Source organism: Protopterus annectens, chromosome 2.part0 (genome assembly GCF_019279795.1).
Source record: "Protopterus annectens isolate FY-2018-M chromosome 2.part0, PAN1.0, whole genome shotgun sequence".
Classification (NCBI taxonomy): Eukaryota; Metazoa; Chordata; order Ceratodontiformes; family Protopteridae; genus Protopterus; species Protopterus annectens.
Window position 1 is genome coordinate 236226504 of NC_056728.1, and position 14121 is coordinate 236240624.

At 39.7% G+C, this 14121-nt stretch overlaps 1 protein-coding gene across 3 annotated transcripts in view; it reads right to left on the bottom strand.

The window, feature by feature from the left end:
* Positions 1-14121, bottom strand: part of LOC122793038 — a 1023021-nt gene that overhangs the window by 449712 nt on the left and 559188 nt on the right. For 2 of the 3 annotated variants that reach the window (XM_044060700.1, XM_044060701.1), the window contains exon 7: positions 6818-10102. In XM_044060700.1, the coding sequence (XP_043916635.1) occupies positions 6818-10102 (3285 nt within the window). The remainder of the gene's footprint in view (positions 1-6817; positions 10103-14121) is intronic. The other variant, XM_044060702.1, reaches the window with a different exon arrangement.

Consider the following 14121-nt stretch of genomic DNA (forward strand, 5'->3'; position numbering starts at 1 on the left):
AGACATCGACAGAATTTACATTAATTATGTACATATAAAGTGGTTTTTAAGTACAAATACATTTTCAGAAATGTCTTACCACATTTTGGTGAACATTTCTATACAATTTTAAATAAAAAATTTTTTACACGATAGATGACTATAAGCTTTGGTTACGATGGCAACCACACAAACACTCATTTAGTGTCATATCTATTAAGTATTTTAATGCTTAAAGTTTTTTATTGATTTTTATTGACTTTTATTGTGGCGTTTTTTGCCCTTTCTTTCTAAACTTGGACCAACTACAGAACTATATTAAGTTCTTTAAAAGGTTATTTGTCTGTTTAGTTGCATTGCCAACCGCAAACTAATCCTTCCGTGGTTATATTTGTCAGCTGTCAGTTTTCAGTTGCGCAGTGATCTTACTATCTCAATTTTCTTTATCTAAATATAAAATGGTAATTGATTCACAGCAAATTCTATGACAGTTTGGTCTAATTATTACATATATAATCTAAAGTATATTTTAAATAAACTGTGTTAAATGTATGCAAGCTTTAGCCATGCTGGTGATTGCACAAATGCTTATTTAGCGTTATTTTTACTAGTATTTTGAAACGCAGTGTTCCCGTTGCCTTTAGTGTAAATATGGCTCAATTGTTGAACTATATTAAGTTTTCTAAAGGTTTAAATGTTTATTCATTCATCTAAATGTATTGGCAACTGCACACAAGTCTTTTTAGAATCATACTTATCAATTTCAATAGTGCAGTGTTCGCATTGTTGTTATTTATTTTGTTTAAGCATAGAATCCTAGCTAGACTATATTAAGCTTTACGACTGTTTTTATTTTATTTAATTCACTATATATACACAGATATACACTCTTAATATTTAATTTATTAACAGAAACATGAGTTATGCGCAAAAGGTTCATTACTTTTAGAGTATCTGTTTAACATTTAAACACCGCTTCTAGTGGTCTGTTATTTGATCCTGTAAGCTTTGCATTGTTGCTTTAAATAGCTAATAAGGTACATAATTATGTAGTGCTTGGTTTTAATCCATCCAATTTATGTTGTATATAAGCACTGCACTGCAGATCTTTTATTTGTCTGATGAAGCGTGGCTGTGACCAACCCTTCAACTATTTTTATAGTAATAAAGAAGAATTCTACTTTTGCCACGGCTGCCGAGAACTTTTTTGAACTGTGGATTTGAAAGTTTGTTTAACAGCAATTGCTCAGCACTTTAATTCCATTGCGGTGAGATCAGGTTTCTGCTTTTCGCATTAATAGGACAAAGTCCCCAGGTACCTAAATTCCTGGGTGGACTCCAAGGAAGGATATTCCTGAGTACGGCTGAGCCAAAGACTACTCTTCCCCTCGAGACCAAATCTAGTTTGTAATGAGTGATAAAGGTACGAGGATTTGACCAAATTGCAGCTGCATGTATCTCATCCATAGAAACTCCACTGGAATACAGCAGAAGTTGCCACAGATCTGGTTGAACGAGCCCTTAATGGTTTTGATAAGGGGAGATTCAATTTGTTATAGAGGAGATGCAGCTTGTCAGATGTCTAGCTAGTTACCTTTGTAACCGATTCACCCAATACATTATGTGCAAAGGTAACAAATAACTGATCCATCTTTCTAATCTATTTTGTTCTGTCTAGGTAGAAACGTAATTGTTTGAGCATCCAGTAAGTGCAGCATATATTCCCCTTTATTTTTATAATGTGGGAAAAATATGGACAAGTGAATGGATTGGTTATTGCTAGATTCTGACACCACCTCAGGAAGGAAGCATTAGTACATAACGCGACTCAATCCTTATAAAAAATATCAAATCTGGGAGAATAGAAGATAATGCTTGAAGGTCTGAAATTCTTTCAGTAGACGTAATTGCTGCTAAAAAGACAGTTTTCCAGGTCAAAAATTTAAGATAATGTTTGTTTGCAGGTTCAAAGGGAGAGTCTATTAAGGCTTGCAGTACCAAATTTAAATCCCATGGTGGCATGGGGTCTTTATACGAGGGTCTTGGCCGAAGAGTACCTTTCAAAAATGCTTTGAACAGTTTAGATGAAGTCAGGGAAGAGTACTGAAATCCCACATGAAAGTTAGAGATCACTGAAAGTTGAATTTTAATAGTTGATGAATTAGCACCCTCAAACTCACTAAAAATTCTAGAACAGAATGAACTGGAGCTGAGAAGGGGTCTACCTGATTTTGTTCGGCCCAATTTGCAAATCTCCATTTCGTGGAAAGATAAAAGTATGGAACAAACAGGGGAAGAAGGCACAGCTTTTGCCTGGCTATTAAAGGAATAGAAGAAACAACACTGCTAGTTTGAGATTTGAGATATGCAGGTGAACTGGGTCTATATCACATAGTCGAAGTTTTATAACCATTCCATTCGAAGTTACAAAACTTCGACTAGTGATTAAAAAAAAAGTAAAAACAAAATAAACTGTTGTAAGCAGGGGGACAAGCCCCCCTGCTCCCCCCACACCCCCTGCTACTTGAATATACCAACTCAGAGATCACACCACATTGAAATGAACAGAAACTTCCCCTTACAGAGATTTCTGTTTAAATGCTCGAACTTGTACAAGTTCGAACTTATGGTCTTGACCATATGGGGTTCGAACTTGTACAAGTTTGACTATGTGATAGGAACCCGTTGAACTATGCCAGTCAGGTGAGACAGAAGGTCTGGAATTAGATCCAGAATCTAAGGTGGGTATAGCAGATGAGGCCAATGGAAGGGGAACCAAATCTGCCTAGGCCAGTAAGGTACAATGAGGATGACTTCGCTCTTCAACCAGGCTGCTTTCTGAAGGAATTTGAGAATTAGGGGAGTTTGAGGATAAGTACACAGGAGGCAGAGTGGGGTGAGGGGCAGTACATCCCTCTGTATTTCCCCAGGTGGGGGTCAAGGTAAAGAAGCTGCTGTACTTGTTTAGGGGAGATGCAAAAAGATCGTAGCAAGGCTGGCCCCACTGACTGAAAATCATTTGTCACTTTACTGTTGACAGATCACTCATGAGGTATTAAAATGGACATGCTCAGTTTTTCTGCTATCACAACAGACTTCCCCGGAATATGCACTCTTATTAGAAAGGGTCTGGAAGATATCGCCCATTGTCACACTCTAAGGGCTTCTCGGCTCAGGGGTTAAGATCTGGTTCGACTTTGCATGTCGATTAACAGACTACTGACATGTCTATCTGGATTGCAATTGTCCAGACAGGAAGTGTGTCATGGAATGCCTGCAACTCTAAGAGAGCACTGCTCTCACCTCTAGAACATTGATATGTAAGTTGGCCTCTACAGAGGACAAAGTGCCTTGGACCATCTTCCCCAGGAAGTTCCGCCCTCCCCAAATCTGGTAAGTGTCTGATCACTATGGCATTGGGCTTAGGGAGGAGGAAAGGACAACCTTGTAACAGCTGTTGTGACTGCATCCACCAGGAAAGGTATTGTTTGCATACCTGGGTTATTCTCATCTTCGCAGACATGGACTGAGAAAGCACTGACCATTATTTTGCTAGCATCCACTGAAGAATTCTCATGTAATCTTGCTAAAGGGACTAAATATTGTCGTTGCCGCCTTCACTGATTCCAGGGCTTGCAGAATCAATTGGGCTGAAATTCTGGTACTGCAAATTATTTTCCTGACCTCTGCCTTTATTGTTTGCACTTTTGATAGAGGAAGAGAAGCTACTGCTCCTATGAATTTTAATGTTTGAGTTGGTTGCAGATGAGACTTGTAATTTATGGTTATTCCAAGATACGAACAGGTCTGTAACACCTGATCCCAAGCGATGCTTGGTTGGGGTGGTAATGAGCCAGTCATCTAAATATGGAAACACCTGGAATCCTTGCAGTTTTAAGTCAGTTGCAACCACTGCCATGCACTTGGTGAACACTCTGGGGACTGTGGTGTGGCTAAAGGGCAGTGCTCTGAACTGATGACTGGTTCCTAGCCTGAAGCATTAAGTACCTTCTGGATCAACTGTTCATCTTTATGTGATAGCATGCATCCTGAGGATCTATCAATCAGTCCATTCTACCCTTTTTCAGCAAGTACAACCAGATGTGAACTGTGATCATCTGGAGCTTCATGTCGAACCAACTTGTTCAATACACTGAGACCCAAAATTGGTCTCCAGTCTCCTGTTTTCTTTGGCACTATAAAGAATCTCGAGTAAGTTCCAGATTCTAGGGGACCTCTTGGATGACTCTTCTAGCAGCTTTTGGATTTCTAGTGCTGCTGCTTTCCTTTGATTGGGTGGAACATCAGAATTTTTCTGGATAATGGAGAATGTAGGAAAAAGGGAATTGTACAACCTCTGGAAATAATTCTCTGCACCCAACTGTCTTTTGTAATACTTAGGCTTTCTGGTGCCAAGACAAATGATTCCAGACTGCCTCCACAGGTAGGCAAATTTGGCCTCCATTCAGGAGTGCTGAAAGGGGTCAGTCAGAAAAGGAATCTCTAGACCTCTGGGTTTTGGGGGCATAGTCTTCCATTATCACTGCCCCCTCTGCCGCTGGGGGAACCAAGTCCACATGCATCCTGGAAAGGACCCCAAGATTTTCTGAACCGTATTTTTCAACCTCCTGTTTGATTCCTGGAAAAGGTCTTTTGAGGGGTTGAAAAACGGATGACCAATGCAGAGAGGGTCTTTCCATCTTTCTCACACCTGGAGAGTGCATCTTTTATTGTGAGGCTAAAAAGAACTGCCGTCAAAGGGAGCATTAATGAATGATGACTTGAAGGGCTCTGCAAAAATCACACAGGTGCATCCAAGCATGCCTCCTGCTGGAAATGCCTGAACCCACCGCCCTCAAGGCGCCTTCTGCAGCATGCGAAATAAGCCTCATGGACGAACTAGTTATAGCCTGTAGGGAAGCCAACTGACAGACTAATGAAGATTGAGCCTTAGCAGTTCCATAAGAGATTTGCATAATGTTTTAATCAAATCTATTTGTAGCCTCGTAAAATGTGCTAAATAGTTCAGCGATCATTGCTGAAGCATAATCACACTTCCCAAATATGTCTATAGCCCTTGACTCTCTCTCAGGAGGATGGACAGCGGAACTCTGTTCAGTGAGTTCCTTTTTTTGTAGCCACCACAATCATGACATTTACTGGAACCCCTTTACTCCAACATTCGCAGCCTACTTGTGGCACCAGAATCCAGTCTGCTCTCTTGGGAGATTGGCTCAATTGCATCAGGTTCCTTCCACATCCACTTGGAGAGCAAATAGATACATTCATCGGCCAGCAGAGTAACCCAGGAGGTAGACGTATCCATAATAAATGCTTCTACAAATACTGATTCTTCAGAAGGGTTTTTGGGAAGACCAGCAACCCTTTTGCTTTAGGATCTCAAGAATATCAAATATCAGAAGAGCTCAAAATACCCTGCTGGACAGACTGGAAGCTTTGGGCAGACTGCCCTGTGGAGCAGAATGTCGGAATCATGGTGCAAAGTCATCTGAGAAGTAGAGGGTGGATCCAAGGGTGAAAGACCAGTCTAACCTGCCGAAGCAGAGAACTCTCTCTTCACTATCTCACAGGCAGACCGCTCTGGACAGAAGGAAGCCAACGGATCACAGAAAGTTAGTTTCTGGCTTATCACCTCCCTCAGTCCCAAGAGCAAGTCACCAGAGGCAGAAGTTGGAGCAGAACTACCCAATGCTGAAGCTCCAAGAGGAAGAGACGGCTCTAAAAACTTCAAAGTCGACCCCATCCTTTCGGATCTGACAGGGAAGCTTTGACTCTGAGGATATCCAAGCTGGTGCACTCAGAGCAGTAGTCAGATCCAAAGACTATGTTCTCTTCTGATCTGAGGGCTCTAATACCACAGGTTGAATTAGAGAAGGAGCAGTTATCTGTGAAGTGGTAGATGGAAGACTTCCTGACCCGAAGGAGTAGGAACCGTGAGAACTCCCATCTGAATTTGCTCCATGAAAAAATTCCTCTTCATCCTCTTCACATCCACTTCCTTGAGACTCCTGGAGGAACAAGAGGCTACCAGGGACAACAACTCTGACTGCCTCTCTAAAAAGGGAGGCAGCGCCCTGGAAAGAACCGGATCCAGTTCTTGGTAAGGACTTCTGATCCAAAGATGTAGGATCCAAAAAATATTTGGTCGAATCTGATGATAGTCGGGTCAGATGCAGCTCTGGATCCAGTTTTTCTTTCTTCTTGGTTCAGAAGAGGTAGAGGCTGGAGAATCCAAGGACCTAGAGCTTTCTGACAGGTCTTTAGGTTTATGTTTTGGGGAATGAACCCCAGCAATGTTTTCAGAAAAAGAAAGATGGCAGTAATCTCTAAAATCAGCTTATTTTTCCTGTTTGCTAAAACTCTAGGGTTGAACCCATGACAAATACTTTAGTCTTGTTTTAAATGTTCTGGTCCTAAACAATACAAAGAATGTGGGCATCAGACAAAGGCAACTTATGCCCACACTTGTCACAATTTTTAAAATATGCTGGATCCTTCCTAGACATTTCTCTAGTGGAGAGAGAAATTAAACTTTTTTTTTTGAATAGGCAGGAAGGAAAATACAAAAAGTAAATATACTGGCAATGGTATTTAAAACTACAAGAAAAAGACTTGTAGAAATGAGAATACCAACTATGGAGATGACAAATTACACTATGCATACAGAATGGTAATGGTAGGCCTACCACGATGCCAGAAAATATTTACACTCAAAGTATAACAAAGATAACAGAAGAAAAGCTTCAAAATGGGAGGGGGGGGGGGGGGGGCTTGAAAAAAAAAAAAAAACTTTTGGCCAAATTAATAAGCCACATACTGTTTTTAGATGTTTTCATCTTTTGACACCGCTCATTACGTTTATTCTGCAGACATGTCTGATGTACATTCTCTTGTTCTTCATTTCTGCTACTTGGATCCTGGGACGTTGTCACAGTCAAAACACGTGCATCAGTTGGTAGCACTTTAAGATTACAGTTGTACAAAGAAGAGAGCACTCCATCTGGTGGGCAAATAACAGGTTTTTGAGGACTGAAGTGCTGGTCTGCTGATTTTAACACATCCGACGATTCCAAGTTCAGAACTGCATCGGCACTGCAGTTTAGTAATATAGAATCGCTGATCATGTCAATCATCTCGTGATCAGTTTGGTGTACTGGTAACCATGGAACACTCCGTTTCATGCCAACAGCTTGCAATTCCATAGTTTCCATGAATTTTTCTTGTGTTAAATCAGATGTCTGCTCAACAGTGCACTTATTTTTTATATCTTCTGTAAAACGTACTGTTGTTTCACGTTTAGATATTTCCTGGGTCTTTCTGCCTTTGACACACCCAAACTCTCTGTTTCTTGGGACTTTGAATGTCTCAAGTTCTGATTTCAGACTTGGATCAGACCATTCCACTGAGCTCTCTTCTACCTTCATGGGCAATGTCTGCTCAACACTAGAGTCCTTAAAATGGTCTACAGAAGGGATAATAAAGGTCTCTCTCTTTGACTTTTCCTTGGCATCTCTGCCTTTCTTAACACATCCAAATTCTTTAGCAGCTTTTCTGAGCATCTTAAGTGTACCAGTTTCAGTTACCATATTTGGGCCTGCCGAATCTAGAGGTTCATCACACCAGTCTGCCTCAGATGCTTTCTGTTCAGAATTACATCCCTCTGACGGTTTCACAGTGGAGATAGTGAAAGCTTTACAATTAGATTTTTGCTTCACAGCTTTGCCCTTTTTGGTGCAAACAAACTCCTTGACAGCATTGCTACTAGAGATTTTAGCTGTGCAGTGTTCATCACATTCACTGGTAACATCTGGCTGTGGAAAGAGATCAGAACATTCGGCTAAGCGTACACACGCTGCTTTGGAGGTTAGCTGCTCAACAGTACAATCCTGCAAAGGTTTTACAGGAGGAATGACAAATGTTTTTCTTTTGGACATTTCTTTGGCACCTTTGCCTCTTGTAGTGCACCCCATTTCCTTCATGCCTCTTGTATTATGTGGCTGAAGTGTGCCAGTTTCTCTTGTATTATGTGGCTGAAGTGTGCCAGTTTCAGTTTGAGAGGCCCAAAAATCTATCGCTACAAGATCAGACCTTTCCTGGAATAAATCAAGTGTTGGACATTCAGCACTATAGCCTTCTGAGAGTTTTTCAGATGAAAGAATGAACGTTTTACGTTTAGATTCATCTTTGCCTTTTCTAGTACACCCAATTTGCTTAATGGCATTTCCCAGAGATACCCTTACACCAGTTTCAGTTCTTGCAGCTGGCTTAGCAAAAAAATCAGAAAATTCCATTGAATTATCTTGTACCAAACCCACTGGTCCAGCATTACAACCCTTGGAAGGTTTTATAGGGGGAATGACAAATGTTTCACGTTTATGTTTTTCCTTGCCAACCTTGCCTCTTTTAGGGCATTTAGACTTGCTGGTGGCACCTACAGAATTATCTTCAAGTTTCCCAATTTCAGTGTTTTTCTTTGCTTGAGGTGACTTAGCAGGTTCAGACGAGCTGTCCTCTGTGATCAGGGGAGCTGGATGTTCAACAGTACAAGATTCAGAAAGGTTTGCCTTTTCCTCATCACCTTTGTCAATTCTGGTAAATCCATGTTCATCGTCATTTTCACTAGAAACTCCAGCACTGACAGGTTTCGGAGGCAGTTCAGAGTCAAAATCTTTGTTTGTCTCAGGTTTACCAATGCATGCATCTTCAGTATATATGTTAAATTTTACAGTTTTAGATCCAGAGTAAATATGACTAGCTTCTTTGAGGGGTTCATTTGTTTTAGCTTTTTCTCTTATCACATTATCACACAAAGCATTCTTAATTTTCTCTTTCTTTCGGCGCTTATATGCACAACTCATGGCTAGTGGGTCTTCACTGCTAGCATTGTCTAGATTACCACGATCACCTTCTGTTTGCATTTCTGTGTTGACAGTCTGTGTAGAAGGTCCGAAGGGAAACTCTGGTACCTGAACATTCACACTGCCAGTAATGGATTTTCTACAAGAAATGACAATCGTCTTCCTACTGTTAAATGCCTTTATTTTTCTTGGTATTTTAAAGCCACTACCACTTTCATCTGGGGATTCCAAAAATGCGGGAAGTATATTACACTCTGCCTGAGAGCAATCATCTTCCATTTCACCCACATTTGCCTCAGAATTTAGGAGTGAATGTGGACTTACTTCACACTGGTTTTCCATAGAGCATATGGCTGAAGTTTCATCACTACCACAGTTAGCATGTTCACTTTCTTTATTCGGCTGCCATGTGCAGTCAGTGGAACTAAGGTGACCACGTCTAACAGCTAGATCTTTTGGTGTGAGTTTTGCACAGCTATAACTAAAGTCAGGATTACGGTCTTCCTGCACTGGCTCATGAAAAAAATTGCTACCAGTGAAGTCACTTGATGCCACTGGCACGCGAGTGAACTCCACAGCATTTTCAGACTCATCGATGGCACTATCTTGATAGCAATGCTTCCTTTTCTTCCTGTCCTTTCCTACAGTATTAGTATTATCACTGTCTGTGCCACTTTTTGAACGATTCTTAGAAGAAACTGGGTGCTTCACTTTTCTTAGTTTTCCACCTTCACATCCATTCTCTTGTTTGCCATCTGAAACATTATGCTTTACCATTTTTCTACCAGCATTCTGTTCCCTGCAGACTGTTGCAACAGTCATTATTTCACCTACCTCACTGGCAGTCAGCTCCATTTCTGCATCAAACACAGTTTCTTCTGTCTGTAACTTATCAGGTGGAGACAGTGTCACTGAACATGTTTTTTCAGAGGAAGACTCTGGAATACTGGTAGAAGTGGAATCAAGAGCTTTGGTACAACTAACGGAATTGCTAAAATTTCCTAAAGCTGTGTTCTCCAAAACAGGGAACTGTACTTCACATTTTTCTTCATCAAAAGAAATGGGAAAAAGGAGGCGCCCTGAATTTGTAAGAGTTGATCTCTTTCTCCTGGTGGTTACATTATCTGGCAATGTCATAGAATAAAACGGCATTTTTGAAGTCTCATCCATTTGCTGCCAAGAGGAAATGGAGTTCGGACTACATTTCCCATTGTTGTAAGTATGATCCATATGTTGTAGAAAATCTAATAGGAGAAGAAAAGAACACAAAAATAATTACATCTAAATGAAGAAATAATTCAGTGATTCCTAAATTACAAAGAAATGCCTTTTTTTTTTTTAAGCATCGCATTTCAGCAAAATGCAGTTACTGGAGGTTTTCACTATAAAAGATTGCCGATTTGTGCCAAGTAATTCTAAAAGAAGATGACTGAAGTGCCTCCTCTTTTCACAAGCTACATGGGCTATCACACTTTTTTTAAACTGAAGAGACCTTAATAATGTACAAGTTCTACAATATATGGCAGTTGAAAAAGGCTGCTATATAATGTATGCAGGCAAATCCCTCTCATCCTCAGAACAGGCAGTCTAGATTCTACAAGCTATGCTTAGCACAATACTTCAAACTCTCCTAATATGTGGAGGCCTTCTGCATCTCCCTGCAGAGTTGACATTAGGATTCATTACCGTGTTTAGCTGGAGGTTTCATCATGTTTCTGTTAAGATTTACATTTAATTGCAAACCCATACCACCCCATCAATCACATTGTTGTGAAGGCTGATATAGCACAGGATATTACTGGAAAAAGTAGGAGCTACAAAACACGCAACTTACCCCCAACGCCCAATTTCTTGCCATTAGGTCATTTTATAGGCAAAAGGCTAATCCACTTCAGTGTCATAGCAGCTAAACACAAAGATGCAAAACTATCTCACAAAACAACAAGCACTAGGATGTGACCTACAAATAACGAACAAAAGAATAGATGACAGAAGGAGGGAGTTTACTAGAAAGAAAAAAAACTTTGTACTGTTATGGTGTGTTCCTCATACAACTGTATATATTCATTGTCCTCTCTTTCACAACCTGAAAGGGAAGTATAGGACTATGACAGAAAAATGTGCAGGCCTAATCAAACATTCCCTGGGCCACTACTGTAGTTAAAAAAAAAAAAAAAAAATCACCTCTAGCCCTAGAACTACCATTTTAATGTTTAGTGAATACATGGATAAATGACCACACTACTGCCTCACATAGCATAGGAGGACTCTACCAAAAAAACAGACACTGCCCTTGCAGACTAATCGTACTACACATGTTGAATACACTTATCTACAGAAATGTAACATAAGGCATTAAACAGTTGTCAAATTAGTGACAGAATTTTTCTAGCCACTGATTCACCCAGTCTATTTAGCAGTAAAGGATCTAAAGCTAACACGACCTTTTTTTAAATAACAGTTTCCTGCAGTAAATCAAAAAAGCAGACATTTTCCTGAGATCCATTCTGTGAAGAATTAATTCCCTTGCAAGGACAGGAATGAAATTCTGGTTCAACATAATGTCTGACATGACTTCATGCATAAAGGAGAATAGTTACAAAAAGATACCTTATTCTTATGAAAGAATGTACAGTTTGGAACATATCACAGACTCTAACAGTTTCCTTACAGAAGTGATGTTGACTAAAAGGGATATTCTAATACAAATATTTTAAAGGAATTGAGTAAAACAGTTCAAATTACACATTTACCACAATCTATAAACAAAAGTTAAACTCAAGTTAAGAACCGCGGGTTTTATCAGGCTTAAACTGCAGAAGCAAAAAAAAAAAAAAAAAAAAGGTCTCCAAGTGAAGGCAAACAAGCCAATGTAGCACAGCTGTGTTTAAATGGAACACTAGACGCGACCAATAAAAAAACGGGACAGTAGTCTAATAAAGCTTTATTTGAAGATGGAAACATATATCAATTAATAAATCTGCGTTTACAGAGTAAGGGGGGTTTGAACAGAAGATGCAACTAATTCCTATAAGGGAATAAAGCATCAGTGCCATAGCTTACACTGCAGTGACTCAGATCTGGATGATCACTTTGCATTCCTCAGTGAATAAGATGTCAGAGGAATAAGATGTCAGAGCCATCCGTTCAGGAAAGACCCATAACGACTTGGCTACAGAAAACTGAAGCTGTCTGTATACAGCAAAGCTATACCAATTACATGGTACATTTCTTGTACTACTGTACATTCATACCAACATTTTTCTTTTTACGTTTTGCTTCCCTTTAGTTTCACCCAGAGGACAGGATGTTAGTGGGCACATCTATGGCTAGTTTAGATTAAAGATACTTATTCTTAGCAATTCTAAACATGGCTTGCATTCTCGTCTTAATTCCTCAGACATTTTCAGACTGTTGTCTTTTTCACTTCATGACCAAAAGCCAGTTGATTTTTCAGCCTTGCATGCAAATTAAGTTTTCGAGAGTCCTTTTCTAGCAAATATAGAAAGAAAGTAGCAGGACACTGCCAAGACAAAATTGATACAAACACCTTTTATTCCATAAAAGTTAGCGCTTTCGGGATAGCCCTTCTTCAGACATAATATAAAAACTATAAATGCAGCCATATTTAAAATACAAACCATCCAATCATTTACTCACAAAAACCCGCCTACTTTCTAACACAGGTTTAATAGGTAGTACATCATTAAGGCCTGGGGGTCTATGTGCTCTTAAATCAACAATCCACTTGGATTCAGCCAAAGCTGTTCTATGTTTGATGTCACCCCCCCTATCATTGGCCTTCATGTTAACAATGCATCTGAATTTAAAAGTGTGCATAGGATATTCTTTTATGTGTCTATATAGTGCATTACTTAAATCACAGGTTCTAATATTGCTAAGATGTTGCAAAATCCTGATTTTAAACATGTTATTAGTCATACCTACATAGAAGTACGCACATTGTTCACAATGTGAGGTATCTGGCTTGCCGGCTGAACTATCACCAACGGTAACCCAAGAGCAGAATATTGGACTAGGGGCACGTCCAAAAACACAACAAGGGGCACTACATTTTTTGGGGAGCTTACCGGCACCAGTAAGGAAGAAGGGTGCTTGGAAAAGATCCTCGAGCGAGGATCGGAACATAGAGAAACGTCGCAGGACTATTCAGTGACTGACAATATGCCTTCTGGTATTGTTTATAATTTATCTAAAATTTTGCTGAATACTGAAGAGTTAGAGGTTTTAAACAAAGGGCTAACTTTTGTCCCTAGCAAAATGTGCATGTATAGTGACATTATTTTTGATTTAATGCTATATTGTAGAAGTGTTGCACTTAAACAGATATTTGATAATCAAGTCAGCAATACCTTGGGTCCAAGAAAACCGAGTAACTTTGTACCCAACCTGACACCAACACTCAATTTATTTATGAATGGGTGTGAGAGTGATTTGTTTAAGTATTTTGAAAGTAAGAATGTCAGTAAATACTACAACTTGACACTGGATCAAAAAACAGCCCTACATGGATTAATGCACAAAAAAGAAATAACCATTAAGATGGCTGATAAGGGGGGAGCCATCGTGGTGTTAGATACGGAATGGTATGAAAGGAAGTTGAGGGACACACTGACTAGGGATGGAGCTTATGAACAAATCAATCCGTTACAGGTTAAAGTTATCATAGATAAAGTACATAATAGATTGACAACATTGTTAAGAAGGGGGCAGATTACCCAAGAAATTTGTGAATTTTTAAAGATAGAAAAACCAGTAACTCCCGTGTTCAAAGCCTTGCCTAAGATCCACAAATCTCTCAGTGACCCACCACTCAGACCCATAGTTTCGGGGAGAGGGTGGGTCACAGAGAATATTTCGATTTGGCTGGAATTCACTTTGAGACCGTATTTGAATAAGATTGACAACATCTTAAGAGATACAGGGCATTTTTTAGGACTGTTAGCACAGGTTAAATTAAAAGGGAAGAAATTGTTGATGGCCACCTTGGATGTTAACAGTCTTTTCACTGTCATTGAACATCACTATGGAATTTCAGCAGTAAGCGAGGTTATAGGTAACCTGGGAGCGACAGAACATATGTGTCACTTAGTGGAAGATCTGTTATCTCTGGTCTTGGACAACAATGTTTTTATAGGGCCAGGGTCCCTATATAGACAAGCACAGGGGGTAGCCATGGGCACCCCCTGTGCGAATACATATGCCAACTTAGTATTGTCCAAATGGGAGACCAAGGAGGTTT